At 40.7% G+C, this 15,601-nt stretch overlaps 1 protein-coding gene across 3 annotated transcripts in view; it reads left to right on the plus strand.

Annotated features, from left to right (window-relative positions):
- LOC148318297 (partitioning defective 3 homolog) overlaps positions 1–15,601 on the plus strand; it is a 244,398-nt gene that overhangs the window by 131,552 nt on the left and 97,245 nt on the right. For all 3 annotated transcript variants that reach the window (XM_088283027.1, XM_088283025.1, XM_088283024.1), the window contains exon 21: positions 2,485–2,796. In XM_088283027.1, coding sequence (XP_088139153.1) covers positions 2,485–2,796 — 312 coding nt within the window. The remainder of the gene's footprint in view (positions 1–2,484; positions 2,797–15,601) is intronic.

Consider the following 15,601-nt stretch of genomic DNA (forward strand, 5'->3'; position numbering starts at 1 on the left):
GTGTCACAACCTCATGAATCAACACTTTATTTTATATGTCAAGAAGTTTGTTAAACTGCGCGAGCGTTTTCATCGTTTCAAATAGCGCATGATTGTGTTGGTCCGGCTCGTTTTTTCTCTGGTTCAGTTTCGATGAGCTGTTAACGACTGACTTTGTGCCAGTTTTTTTTTTTTTTTTTTTTGTTTTTTTATCTCGTTAAACAATTACACAGCACATATATTGTATATCACGACCAAGCGATTGTTTTTGCTCTCATGTTGCCAATAAAAAGTTTAACAGCTTGACTTTTTATGGATGTGTTGAAGAGGATCAAACTGGGTCGTTATTGTTATATGGTAATTACAAAACAAATTGATACATAAAAAAAAAAAAAAAAATACTGTCACAGTACAGTCCAGTGCGGCTGTTTCTGTTACTTTGACAAACACTTTGTTGATTGCTGTCGATCAAATGTTAAAAAAAAATTAAATAAAAAATAAATTAATCAATTAATAAAACAATAAAATTATGTGAGTGAAATTAGAATGGTAAATTTGTCATATTAAAGTATTGGAAAAAAAACATTCCCTGGAGGAAAGTCTCTCTTTGCTTTGTGCCATCAGTCCTGACCAGGCCATTATCTCATCACACATGTCAACGTTGTCATTTTTATGAATGTGATTAGTTCATAAAACGCCAGAGGGTTAGTGCTTGGAGCCCCGTGTACTTCCGTGAACCTCAGCTAACACTATTTTCTCGTCCTTCCTGGCAGAGATCAGACATGGCTTCAGCCAGATGGCAGGTGAAAGGGATTTGGGGAATTGTTTTTTTTCCAGCTTTGAGACTTACGTTATGTCCCTTCATAGGTGTCCCCAGAACAGGTGGCTACACTGCGTGCACACGACTGCGCTGCTAGTTAATGATTCCCACATTGTGTCTGCTCTGTGGTCACGTCAAAATAAAAGAGCAGACGCGACCGATGACTGCCTATCATGCCACATCACATCAGGCCTCCATCAAAATTTAATTGTGTCGATAATGCTGAGCAAATGGGATTTGAGATGGCTCGAAATAAATAAGGCGGTCTATGAGTAGGATGTGGGAATCGGGTTAATCCGTCGCTGAGAAATGGTGATTGTTTGAAACGTGATTACTGTTATTAAAATACAGACATGGAGGAGCGAGAGGCTGGAGGGGATTTAAGGCCCGTTTCCAACGTGTCAATCATCTGGAAGCAGCCGTGGGGGAGGTGGGGCGGTTTATGTCAGAGGTCGTTTATGACCTAAGGTAATAGGGATGTGTTGCACCAGTGGGAGGTAGCATGCTAGTGTCCATTTGCGCAGATGTGTGTGCGACCTCATGACAGGGATGCAACATCTGGAACCTGTGAGCAGTCGGGTGGCTGCTCTTAAAGTCCCTGCAGTGGGAGGTCAACCTTCACCCTGTTACTCAAATGCCAGCTCTCCTCACATCCTTGTAGGCTGAGCAGCATTACTTAGCTGCAAACGCATGTACGGTCACATGGTGCTGTTCTATGAGAAAGGAAATTTTTTGTGAGAGGTGCCATTGTCTTGTGGGAATCCTGTGAGGAAGGTGCAGTAAAGGAGTTTGAGGTGCTCTCTTACGCCCTACTTACACTTGCCCGAGAATTTAACAAATTAGTTCAATTCAGAAGGCTTCGTATTAGAATTATACTACAGGACTATCCCCAAATATTTATCTCTCTCATAAGCTCCTACACACTTAAACAACATTTATGGAGGTGGAAACTGTTTTTTAGAGAGTGCTTTCCTGTATCTATGTTAGAGGCTGATATTTTTTCGGGAATCCAGCGGCATACCTGTAATCACGTCCATTTTTATTTATTTATTTATTTTATTTTATTTTTTAAATGTAGAATTAATCCCAAAAATGTTCACTCGAGGAAATCCCTCAATTGCAGCGTTTTTTTTCTGGATTTTGACCGATTTTGCGAGGCCAACAGAATATTGTGTTCTAATGCTATAAAAAAAAAAAACTATGACACAAAAAGGCTAAGACGTATAAATACGTCTTTGGGAGGCAGGGACTACATTTTTGAAAATGTGTATGTATGTCTTCTGGATTGAATGCGTTAAAATTGGAGCACTACTGGAGTGGTGTCAGGTCTTCGTGGAGGTTGAGGAAGAGCAGGACCCAAATGCAGGGAAGTTAGGCAGGAGTAATTTAAAGAATGTATGGGAAACAAAAATGAAAAACAAGGCACTGGGAAACATTGAATAACAAAATGCAAAACAAGGATCAAAGTAACCAAACAAACGCAATTTTATTTTATTTTTTTGTGGGAGTGGGATTGGACAGATTGAAAATCCACTCCAGTGTCTCCCTCTAATCTACACAGAAAAAAAAATGTTGCAGGTAATTACAAACCTGGTAGCAAATGTCAGAAAATGTTCCCCATATTTGTATATACAAATTTTATAAAAAAAAAAAATAGTTACTAATAGTTACTTTGTTATTCCCAGAATACAAGCCAAGATGCGTGAGCTCCGGGAGAAGCAGGCAAAGGAGCGGGAATATGCTGAAATCCAAGATATCATCGGCCACTCCGCGTTGAGCTCGGACGAAGAACACACGTATGCTGGCATCGGCTCTTGGGATTCGTCCGTAGACAGCGGCAGCCTGGACCCTTACGGCAGTCACCACCAGTACCATCTCCCTCTGAGTCCCCAGAGCCCTCACCCTTCCTCCAATCTTCCAAATAACAACCCGCCTCTGGAGGCACTCTACGCTCAGGTCAACAAACCTCGCAATGGACGCCCCGCATCTTCAGACAGGTAAGTTAAAAATTGATGACGGAGATTGAAATACTTCGGATTCAAAATCCAAAATGTCTTTTGTGGCTTTTGTTGCACAGTTTAGTTTTTGTACACCTTATCGACGACATATAAACCGCGTCGGGGTTGCTCATTTTGCTTGTCACGGATAACGAATGCTACACACTTGACAACAAGCCGATTCCAGAGGCAAGGTGAAACAACAGCAGGACTCTTTTATCTGAGCGTTAGAATGTAATTTCATGTCTATTTTTTTTTCCTCATTATCCTTGGATCAGAGTTAATCCTTTCAGCCTCACACACCTTTTTTTTTTTCCCCAGTCATGCTCTGTTTGAGTTCGTCTTTGTTTCTCTCACAGCTTCTGTGTTGAGCAAAGATTATCTTGGTTGGCCACCGGTGCTCTGCAGCGTTTAAGTTGTGATAATAACAGGTGCCAAATGAATTCCAAATGCTATTTAAATGACATATTTTGTACAAATATAATTTTTTTGCGCAACATGTTTTCATCAAAATTTTGCAAATATAATCACCAGTTACTAAATCAGGGACACGTGACAATAAATCAGTCTCACTGCTCCAAAGTTGCAGGTTCCAACCCAGGCCTCTGCCTTTTGAGGAGAGTTTGCCAGTTCTCCCCATTCGTTTTAGGATTTTTTTTCCGCCACATTACTTTAGGTTCATTTGACGACTCAAAATCATTTTTAGGTGTGCATGAAAGTGCAAATGGACGGATGGATAAATACAGTGCCATATTTTATTTTTATCAATCACATGACCTTATTTAGCTATTAACTCATTCAATACCATTGACGGATAAATACGTCAAAATCCATTTTTTTTACTGGGCTGTGAATGAGTTAAACGGCATTGGATTGTACAGTTAACTGTAAAGATTGAATTTGCTGCATGTCGGTTTGCGTGTGTGCAGCTCCACATAATGTGTTTATAATAATATTGTTCAAGGATCAGTCTCCATCCTTCGACCACATATTGCCCCCTCCCATATCTGATATAAGTCAATTGCAGCAGATGGACATGGTCATCTGGCCAAACTGATAACCCGTTCGACGCATGTGCCTAGACAAGGTATGGCCCAATCGGTCTCACGATAGTCAGACTCAGTATCTTGCAGTTATGTATTGGAAATTTGTTTTCGCCAAACACTACCAAAAGTAAAGATTTTTCGTCAGTGATGGATATGATTCTATTAAATATCAATTCAAGCTGCAGGGATCCAGGATTCTCTAAAAAAAAACAGTCTGGGGCTTTGACTGAAATACATTTGGTTCATTCCCTGAGAGAAGTCTAATTATGTTTAGTGTATTCCGATTACATTTATTATTATTAATTCCCTCTGGCCATCTGGCTAATGTTTTTCTTTCTTTTTTTTCTTTTTCCTCTCCTTCTTGAATGTTTTGGAATTGAAATCCAAATACATTACACAAGTTATTACATTGTCTCTGAGAGTAATTGGTTTATTAAAGCAAATAACTGAGAAAGAACTTGCCTTATAGGGTCCCGCTCTCCTGTTTTAGTTGGTTTGTGTGACGTTTAATTTCCATGGCTTTCTTGGAAGGATCAAAACGTCGGTGGTGCATGTTAAATATATATTATAAAAAAAATTAAAAAAAACATTCCCTCTGGGTCTGAGATGTCAAAACACATGGCACAATGTGGAATTGTAATTGCAAAGGCACAATTACACGTCACATGTTGTTATCTGTCAATCTATGCTGTATTTCTGTCTTCTTTGCTTGACTGCCTGTCAGTCTATTTTTCCAAGTCAGCGATGGGTGACTTAATCGATGGAGAGGGCCACCATTTTTTTTTTCACCTGCGCTGCCAAGAAGCCACGTCAGACCTGACACTTCGTAACCAGATATAAGACCAAAATTTAACCGACGTTAAAGTGCTAGAATTATTTCAAAGCCATTTTTTTTCCAACTCACTCCACGCCATTAACGGCGTTGAATATGTCTGTGTCTGGTGAACATCCGTTTGAGTAACTATTCATGCACGTCAAACGAACTGTCAACGGTTCCCGTGATAATCAGCAGTTGACGAACATCCATCACATACTTCTTTTTTTTTTATACTGTGAGTGTGGTTGTGACTTCGGTATATATATATTTTTTTAGTCTGGCTATGAGAGAGGTTGCAATTGTCGGTGGGTAAATGAAGCTTCAAATCTGCTTCATGAAGCACTTGTAGTATTTTTGGACTCCTGTAGATGGCAGTCTCTGTTCAACATTGGGCTGAAAGCACACTGACTGCCACATTTTAAACCCATTTTTTAAACCAACAAGTGCCATCTAGAGGACTCAAAAATACAAAAACTGGTTCGTGAAGCAAATTTGATGCTTCATTTTCCCATCACTAGCGCATAGGCTCTCAACGATAACCAGGCACGTTAGTTTGTCTTTACATCCAGTGAGAATATATAATCTGATTCTGATTTGACCTGAAATACATGATCGAGTTTCCTCTTACCGCTGAGTTATAGGCAGGACCCACCCGGCTGTAATATGTTTGACTTCCACATGCGCCTCGTGTCCCATCATCTGGGAGTGAAACGACTGTTCAGGAAACATTTTCACAAATAATCTCGGGGCCACTCTGTGTGTGGGCGCGCGTATCCCTGGTCTTAGTTATAAATTAATTAAAATTTTGCCTGTTAGTTATCAGATATGTTTATTTGTCTATGTGGAGTGTTTGTTTGAGCTCCTACATTAATCACAGTGATATAGTTATTTGGCAAAACTAAGACAACAGCATTGTTAAAAAAAAAAATAAAAAAAAAAGTAATTGGCTCATGACTTCTCATTGCCGCTTCAAGTAAGGCGGAGGTTTCTCCTCTTCGGTCCGTTTAACTAATTAGAGACACTTACCAGACCCTTGGTTGAAGAGATTAGGTCCACATGCCTCCAATTACCCATTAATGTTTATTGTTGTTTTGCAATTCGGCCTCTTTTGTGTTTTACAAATGTACAGTCATTTAATGTCATTATAAAAGCAGTCAAGCATGACTCAGCCACAATTTCTCAGATGCCCACTTCTTTAACCTCTTTAGATCATCAAACGATGCTGCAGCTGGATAAATAACGCGGATATACACGTTTCCGTCGAATGGACCGGTAGTAATGATGTACTGATTGGAAGGTCACAATGACTGTAAAGATGGAATGAGTCAGACCATGTCGTATAAACCCTGAGAGATAAAGACCCCGGGATCATGCTCAGTTTGCTGGATTAGTTTTTATAGTTACTTTGCAGGATCAGTCTAAATCTCATTTGACTATTTATTACTAGTTATTAAAGCTGAAAAAAAAAAATCCATCCATATTTGGACAATTGTGTTAGACAATCGAAATGGGGGATACCAATAAAAACACTTTATTTGTGTCAAGTTTTATTTAAATTTCACCCTAAAACAAGATGGGCACCCTACAGCCCGGGGGCCACATGTGGCCCCGTTAAATGTTTTATTCCGGCCCGCCAAACTTGAAAAAATTAAATGAATAAATAATGTTTTATTTTCCCTTTAATTCTGATGTACCCCCACTAGGAGGCACACTCGAAGACAAATATGTTGTTGTTTTAAAATTAAAGCATGTTTTATCTATGCATTAAATTTCTCTGATGAGACGTGGTTACCATAACAGTCACTGGCCCACGAATCAAAAAGTTTGCCCACCCCCGCTCTAAAAGTATGCATCGCATGAATTCTGCTTGCGATGTTTTAATAGTGTTGCTAAAACGTCTTTACTTTGTGTTAAAATGGGGCCATCCGAGCAAAATGGAATGACCTCATTTCTAGACAGGCAGCTGAGAAGTTAACTATTCCATCTGCCAAGGGACCCCGGGGTTTGGGTGACTGGCACTGGATGGTGCGTTTGAGCACGACAGCGTGACAGGTGCCAGCCTCAAAGGGATTTGTGGGAGGCGGGCGCGAAACAAAGCCTCACCTTTTGAAACTGTTATTTGATTGACTGCTGCTCCCATTACCCATCAGGATTCTAACACAAGTCAGAGTGAGAGCGACGCAGTTGTGGAAGGAAGCATCGGGGCAAAGCAGGCAGGGGAGAAAAAAAAAAAAAAAAAGACACAGCCGATAGAGCTCAGGCGTGCAACGCTTTTGAAGTTGTGAAACTCAGACGCTTCGGAGAGCCTAGCAGGCAAGGGGATGAGAGTGCAAGAACTCCAAGATTGACACTTCAAGAAACATTTTTATTTTTTTTTTGCACAAGCCACTAAAAAGTCGAAACCTTCACTTGCATGGCCTTGAAATTTGATCACGAGGTAGCTAATGTGTTTTCCGGAGCGGATAAAAGTCCAAGCTTTCCATCTCTGGAGGACTGATAAAATAAGAGTATCTGTCTGGGAAGAAACCGTAGTTGGAGTGCTCTGAGGAGATCGGTCTGCAACATTTTGTATCAAAAGAATAAATAAAAATGTGCACAAACGACATCACACCACATACCGCACTCTGGACGCACCTGGTCTAACCGGAAAGATGTGATCTGAGATGTGCTCGCTGACATTCTGCCTCAATCACTTGCTCGCCGCGTTATTAAGTCAACATTTGTTCCGTTTCCTCTCTCAGCCTTAGTTAGTTAATTAAGTCTGAAATCAACAACTTTTTATTGTATGCATTTCATTATTTTGCAATCAAAAGGCGATTAACGGTCCTTTCTGATGGCAACATCTGTAGCTTTGATTAAATGCAACCTCTCAATAATTTATTGGGAAACAAATTAATCTTTTACAAGCCATGCTTCTGTGTGTGACTTAAATAACAGCTCAAAAGTCTCTTATAACTTTTCATGTTGCTCCCCAAGGGAGTAAACAAGGCGAGCATATTGGAGCACTTTGCCTTAATGAGACACATGCAATGCCGTGCTGTAGAAGAAAGAAACATTTCACTCAATGATGGGATGTTTGCGTATGTGTCGGGAATGTATTCTATTTTTTTTAGTTTCGACTTTTTTGTTTGCTGGGATAATCGATCCCAGTTTCAGCCATTCTTATTGATGTCATCTGAAGTCATGTAACTTTAGGAAATATATTTTGATTGTGTAGCTCACTTGTTGTCAGAGTAAAGCTGGGAGGAAAACATTTTTTCCTCACACAGTGGAACCTCAAATTATGAACTTAATTGGTTCTTAGAGGCTGCGTCTTGTTTGAAGCGTTTGTAAATCAAGGAAGTGTTTCCCATTACAATGACATCACATTTTTCCCCCCCATGTGTGGTTAAAAATAAATATAATGCAATTTTAAAATGAGAGAAAACACACTATTATAAAGAAATAAAATATTTAAAAGAATCACTATTTAATGCTCATCAAATTTAAGTAGTGGGAAAAAAAAAATGGTGCCATCATATGAAACTAGTTAGTAAAAAGGTCCTAATTTGGGATTTCACATTATAATTAGTTTGCTACTAATGTCCTTGTTGACGTCTTTTGCTTTGGAAACTGAAATTTAGTCGTCACTGAATGCAATTTAAACCGCATTTTTTTTCCCAGCTCACCTCACAGGCAATGACCAGAGTGTGAAGTTTAACATTCGAGACTTTCCACGCCCCTTTGCAGTGGAAGCAAGTTGTTGCAACACAACGATGACAAATTCTCAATGTTTCAAAGTATTTTCGAACATACACGTCCTTGTATCAGCAGTACAGCTCTGGAAAAGCCCCCCCGGAAACCTTGTCGTATATGTCCAAAAAAATAAGGTCGCCAATTTGATGCACCAACACTGGCTTTTTTTTTTTTTTTTTTATTATTCTCTTTCAGCCTGTTCTGTGCTATGATGATAGCGCAGGAGGCCTAATGTAGAAAACGTACATCAAACCAATCACATGCTTTCTACGCAGATAGCAATGTGCATCTCCAAGGCAAAGCGAGTGAATTATTTTCATGCTCTCTTTTCATTTTTCCTCCCACCCTTCTCTCGCCGCTGCTTCAGAGAGAGGCCCCTGTGGGAAAGATGTGATGAGATGGGAGCACGCAGAAAGCAATTTATCCTCCGTTTGTACCATTACGTTCATTTAAGAAAGCAAACAGCCTGCAAGCAGACCAACAAAGCGGGGAGTGGGGTGGGGGTGGGGGGGGGTCTCTGGGTTGAGATATATAGACCCACCTCTCCTTCAACTCAACATCAAGCTGATTAAGCTTGCATGTACAGTATGTGTTTCATCAATACTTCAGATGAAAAGCCTGGAAGACGTGCACATAATACCTCATGAATTTTCACAAGACGACGAAAGCGAGGGAGCGAGGTGGTTTCGCTATGAGCATGGGTTCTTCTGCACTGAAATAAAAACGATAGAAAACCCTGTGGCGATTGAAACCTACTTTGCTGAACAACTTCTGGCAATCAGCAGCTGTAAACAGGCAGATAAAACCGTCAGCCGTAACTAGTCTCGATGCTCCCTAGGTTTGACTGTTCTTTTGATTCTCTTTGAGAAAGGTTATCAAGATGGGAATTTGTAAAAAAAAAAAAAAAAGTGCAGTTGGTCTACATCACAAGCTTTTTGTTTTCCACTCTAAGGTTTTGCAGATTTTGATCTGGTTTTCGATTGGTGCGATTTATTTTTTTTTTTTTTAGATCAACAGACTTTACTATCAGTGGCCTCATTTGCGATTTATTACTACTACTATGATATAGTGCCATTTTAACACTTAAGCATATTTTCTGGACCATAAAGCGCACCAGCCTATAAGCCACAGTTTACTATGTTGAAAAAAAATTGTTGTTTAGTACGATTTTGTACCATGAATGCACCTAAAGTTACATAACCAGATTGTTAATTCAGTGCCTTTTAACACGGCAACAACTTTGCTAATTAAAACAGAACAGACCCGAGAGAAAAAAATATGTATATTTATTTAGCGTGTTTTCAGAACTATAGAGCGCCCCTAGTGGTGAAAGAAAAATCCACAGAAAAGCCGCAAAGGTAGCGGCTTCTGGTCCGGAAAATACGGTAGTATGGCCGATCGCAAAAGCTTGCAAAGTGTTCTTAAGTCGTATTCTCATTGCATGACTTAATACAGCCCTGACCTAATAAAATAGAGCTAAGAAAATAAACGATGATCTGGAAAAGGTTTCTAATGACAATAGGAGAGGACCGAACTTTTACCAAATACAACAATACTATTTTCTATGTATTTATTTATTTTTTAAGGACGTTTGTTCAATTATCATATGTCACGTTCCGTAAATGACGGAACATTCTAAACAATATTATAGAAGATTCTTTTTGTATTCAGTCACTTCAATCAAAGTAGTTCATCTGGAGTGACTAACATTATCAAGCACGGCTGTTTGTTGACTTTGAGGTCACACTCGGCTTTTCACATGATAGATAACCCAATTTCATAAGCTAAGAACAGGTCCACTCTGCTCGCATAGAATTGTTGCGTTCATCCTGCAAACAGGCGCTCCCATACAGCCCCTTGGCAGAAATAGATCAGGTGAGGAAATTGATGGAGATGTGCTGCACCCTGAGCCGAGTCAGGAGCCAACACATGACTCTCACGCCGCCTCATCTGTCTTACCTTTCTCTCATTTCTATCTTTAGTCATGCTCGGTGAGAACACACACGCGCACATACTGTAACGTGACACGGATTCTTACAATTAATGGAAATTGTTCATTCTTCAGTCATATGCAATCCCCTAATGATTTACAGGGTTGTCCAAAGTCCACTAATGTCATGTAGTGGTTCCTGCTTCCACCCCAATGTTCTGAAAACAACTTTCCGAGCCGTATCTCTGGGGTGCGACTGTATCAAGAAGTTCAAAGTCCATTCTAATTAATAGCTCAGCCAGTGTGTCCAGGGCAAGTAATTGAATTCCCCTCACCCACTGAGTTGGTGAGTGTGCACACACACAACACAGCAATAGTTTCCTCTGGTTTCAAAGCAGAATCCATACTTCCATAAACTACGGCCCGGGGGCCACATGCGGCCTGTTAAACGTTTTAATCCGGCCCGCCAAACTTGAAAAAAATGAAATTAATAAACCTTGTTCATGTTTTATTTTCTAAATAATGTGGGGTTTTTTTTCACAGACATATATATATATATATTGCTGTTATATTGTTCACTTTCATTTAAAATTAAATGTATTTTTTTTCTTCGATGAGGTGAGGCTACCAAAACACTCCATCCATCCGCTCCTGGTCCGGCCCCTCTCTCAAATTTTAGAACCCATTGTGGCCCGCCAATCAAAAAGTTTGCCCACCCCTGCTCTCAATAGTGTTTATGTTTTCAACAAGAGTTAAAATAACCATTTGGCTTTACTTGACATTGTTTTTGACGTGTAACCAGAAAATAAACTAGATTATACAAAAGCCCGAGGCTCCTCCGTTTCCATTTTATACGAGCGCTACGGGGGCATTGATTTGGCTGAAGGATCCTTTTATGCCGAATTTGACAAGTGGTCTGCTTTGTTGGGTCACCTGAGCCAAACCTGTTTGAGCTCCCTGTGAGACCTCATAAAACCTTGTAGACGTAGACAGAGTGCCTGTAAAAATGCTCTTAGCCGGTCACAACCCAGTAATGACAACACGCAGACTTATTTGTCTGCTGTAATGGGACCATGATGTCATCACAGATCATCCTGGAGCCAAAGGTCTTGAAAGCGGGATTCGTCTCCAAGTGAAGGCGCTGTAGTCAAGACCGGTTCTCTTATAGAACTTGACCGTCACCGTGAATGCATCCAATGTGTATCTGAAGCTATTTTTAATTGGCAAATTTTAAGGTCTGGGAGTGTGAACGTTAACCAGAACAACGGAGGAACTCCCGTGTGACTCGCTCTTCTTGCTCAACAGCAATCCTCCACTGATGGTCTCTAAATGTCACGTTGAGAGATGGCACCCCCAGAACCACTTGTCTTTACCGCAGTGATTAAATATAAAGTATAATCCTCATCCTGCAGTTATGTGGCGGTCATTAAAGGCTCACTGTAAGGCCAACCTGCCTTTCCCCCCCGGATAATGGTCATGTTTTAGTGATAGTTGGCGACGTCAATTAAAGTCTAAATTGGTTTTACGACTTTTTGAAGCAAGTTGTTGCTGATCCGATTTCATGGCGGTGAGGGGGTGACTCGGTTATGAACCTTTAATTTCCCTGGCAGTTTATCTCGAATAATTCTTATAGACACGCATTTTTGCACGTAATTTCCAATGTGTGTCTGATGATCGGTCAGAAAATGTTGCCAAGCTTTTATCAAGCCACAATTCTATTTTGTAGAAGTCATCACATTATTTTGGTAGATTGCGCGGCAAATGGTATCACTAAAGTCGTCTTCTTCAAAACCGGTGGCAACCTTATACTTGCTAATTCCAACCATTTTCACATTGACTGTTCTGCTTTGCGTCTTCTGCTTCTTGCCTCATCGCTTAAATAATAGACTCCGGCCAAGGGATGCCAATTTGCCGTCATGGTCATGGAAAGTAAAGCATTGAATCATCAGGACAAAGACAGGCAGAGAGGATGATGCATGACATGTTCATGGGGGGATACACTTGAGTGTCCTATTGAATGGCTTTCTACTGTAAAATCCCATTGGCAGCATTTTCTCTAATAGTGTCTTGGGCTATATCTGTCTCTCTTTATTTAAATGAATGCGGATTGAGAAAGCAAAGGTGCTGGTGTGCCTGTGCCTGTGTGTATGCGCCGACTCTTTGTTGTCACCAGAGACGGGCGGAAGACGCACACAGTAACGCACACATACTGTAAATACGCCGAATGTGGAGCCTCCAAAGCTGATTAGTCAAACTTGTGATTTCCAATTTCCAACCCGTGACACAAATCCCACATTTTAAAATTCACGCAGACGTGGTCGGGGCCCATTGCCGTTCCCGTGTTGCCGCAGGGTTGTTGTTCGCAGGGCTGGGGTTGCTCCTGTGCTGAAAATGGGAGGCTGTTAATCAGCTTAGAGAAGAGGATGAAGATGAAGAAGGATGACTGAGGCGGTCATGTTTCTTTATTTTGCGCATGCTCGATGGATACTCCATATGCAAATGTTGTCCGCACACAACGGATGGTCATCAAAGGGTTCATAGCCGCCACCCAGCTCCGCACATTCAGTAACTATACAGTGTTGAGGCTGGATTTGAGGGTTGCTCTGTTTTTACACACAACAACACATAGATAACCGGGATTATGGCCTTATCTCACGGGTTTTTATTTTAGCGAGCGAGAGTAAAGGGGAGTTCACTGTCTGTGTCCTCTCACCTTGTAATCATGTCGGTATGTTGTGCATCACGTCCCTGAGAGCTGAGACAACAATTGGGGGGGGGGTTAAAGTAAGATAGTGCTCAGAGAAAGGCAGACGCAAAAGATAAATGGCCAATAAAGTACAGTCGGGGTGGAGGAAGAAATATAAGCTTAATGTCTCTGCTTTCGTGTCTGTGCTGTAGAAGTTATCACCACCTTTCACCTTAAACCCTTTGAAGCCAAAAGACGATCCGTTTTCTCTTCGTCACAAGCTCGTGACATTTTCACAATAATGGTTTGTTACACTTAAAAAAAAATAATAATAAAATTACCGTATTTTATTCAGGATGTAATGTTAATCTCTGAATTAATTGGAGTGCTGTACCGTATCATGTTTTTATAATGTCACACCGTGATCCATTTTAGGGGACTTGGGGATACTTACTTTTCGGGGGTCTAATAATACATGGTGAAAGGTGTTATCAAATTAAATGTTGGAAGTTCGTTTTGTTGTGTGGCAAAGACTATAATCTTAATAAGCCTGTATCAAAGGTGGTCGTTACTGTGTAATAATGTAGTTATGTTCCCCGTTACTATTACGGAACACCATTGAAAATTTCTGTTTGTTTTGAATTCAGTGTAAACAAGCAAAGCATTATATTTCCGACATTTCAACACGTACGAAGCTGAGGTGATCATAAGGACACGCAGAATCCCAAAGGAAGCGCGTCTGAAAGGGATTGTAATGAAAAACACTTTGCTCCCTTTGCCTTCCTGTTCAGGCCACAGCTGTAGAACTCCCATTCCATCATTCATCCCCCGTCTCTGTGGAGCCGTGTGAGGTGTTTCCAGCCTCCGCCAACGCTCCATAACTCAAGGCTTCCACTCCAAAGAGACGCTCCGCAAACACCACCTTTTTTCCATCCCCTCCCGTGCACTCTCATCACTCCCATCAGTCTGTCTTTAAAACAACCAGCCGAGACATAAGAATCAACAGCCTGCGACCATCAGCGTAACTCCACATAGCGACTTGCCTCATCCCCACAGGGCCTGAGGGGGAAATGTGGCTGACATGTGGCTGATCGTGATCCTCTGGGAGACTTTAGGAAAAATCGCAGCAATAGAGTCTAGAGGGGCTATAATTCACCAGGCTGACTCCATGATGCTGTGACATGGTTATTAGCCATATAAACTAGAGCTGTCACCGTGCCATTATTGCTCACATACGTGCGAAACCAGCCATTTATTTACTCATTTTAGTCTGAGTCAACTGTTGGTTGCACTATTATTATTTCAGCTTTTTTTTTTTTTTTTTTGTGTCAATGTCATCAGTATCTTAACATCAAAAGAACTGGACATTGATTATAAGCTAGAAATGAATCGACTGCATGAACTCCTCTCTCGTGTAAATTTGAAAACATCTCTACTTTCTGACCACAATATTGAGTACACCTGAAAGGTCTAATTAGATTTAGCACTAGAGTACAGTGGAGCCCGGATATTTGTCGGGGATCGGGAAACGGGCCGTGAAAATGTGTGCACAATTCACAACCACTGGAATGCGGTGGGGAGGGAAAGGGTGGATTTTATTTATTTTATTTTATTTTATTTAATTTTATTTTATTTAATTTATTTATTTATTTAAAAAAATCTTAAAATTTTTCTCAAAAAATGCGGATATAATTTCACAGTCTTTTTTTTTAGGGAAATTGGGTGGGGAAATACAAAAATAATGAAAAACATGAAAAAATATTGAGGTATTTTTGCGGTGGCGGGGTGCCAAATTGTGACTATTTAGTGTATTGGGAAAATAATAGTGATTGTTTTCATTGTGTTTTGTTTTTGTTGAACTCACGGTAGCAGAACACGAGGTGTGTTTTATACGATTCTTTATTAGACTTTAAGATTCATAATAGTCTATTTTAGCTTTATGAATATTTAAATATGATTGCTGTCGTTTAAGAACTCTACTACCGATTTTGAATCACCCTACCAGACATGTTTGCCGTTTGAACCCTCGGTCATTCACTTAATTACCTTCCCTGGGCCTGATTCTCCTCCTCGTCCTCAGCCACACTATATTTCACCTCATCCGCTCTGTCTCACGCCATCTCACTTCCTCCCTCCTACTCTTTTTAGCACCCTCTTTGACATGCACGTACGCACTCACATGTCGGCGCCCTGAGGAGTTGCTGTCAATCACCCATCAGGTTCCCAGGTCAATTTGCCAGGCTGCCAAATGTGTGGTATCAGTGTGCTCCTCGGTGTCAAGAGCCCTCATTAAAGGCCAAAGGCTAAACCAAGGAAGAGAATGAGTCGCTCCTCTTTATTATTTCCAGTCCCCTAAGACCCCCAAACCTCTTTGTGCTTTCTTTTGACTAAATATCACCATGCCAACCCCCATACCTGGCCATTACAACAGTACTTTTCACCAACCAAACTGGCACAGTCTCTGTTTCTGTGGCGCAAGTGAATCCACTCATGCGTCCGACTTCCTGCTTCTCACATATGAGTTGATCATTTTCCCTCCCAAAAGCGTCCAAAAGTATCGGAAGGCACATCCGTGGCAAGGGACCCTGGCT

Source organism: Idiotropiscis lumnitzeri, chromosome 19 (assembly GCF_059441095.1).
Source record: "Idiotropiscis lumnitzeri isolate Australia: NSW breed Sydney's pygmy pipehorse chromosome 19, RoL_Ilum_1.0, whole genome shotgun sequence".
NCBI classification, from domain to species: Eukaryota; Metazoa; Chordata; class Actinopteri; order Syngnathiformes; family Syngnathidae; genus Idiotropiscis; species Idiotropiscis lumnitzeri.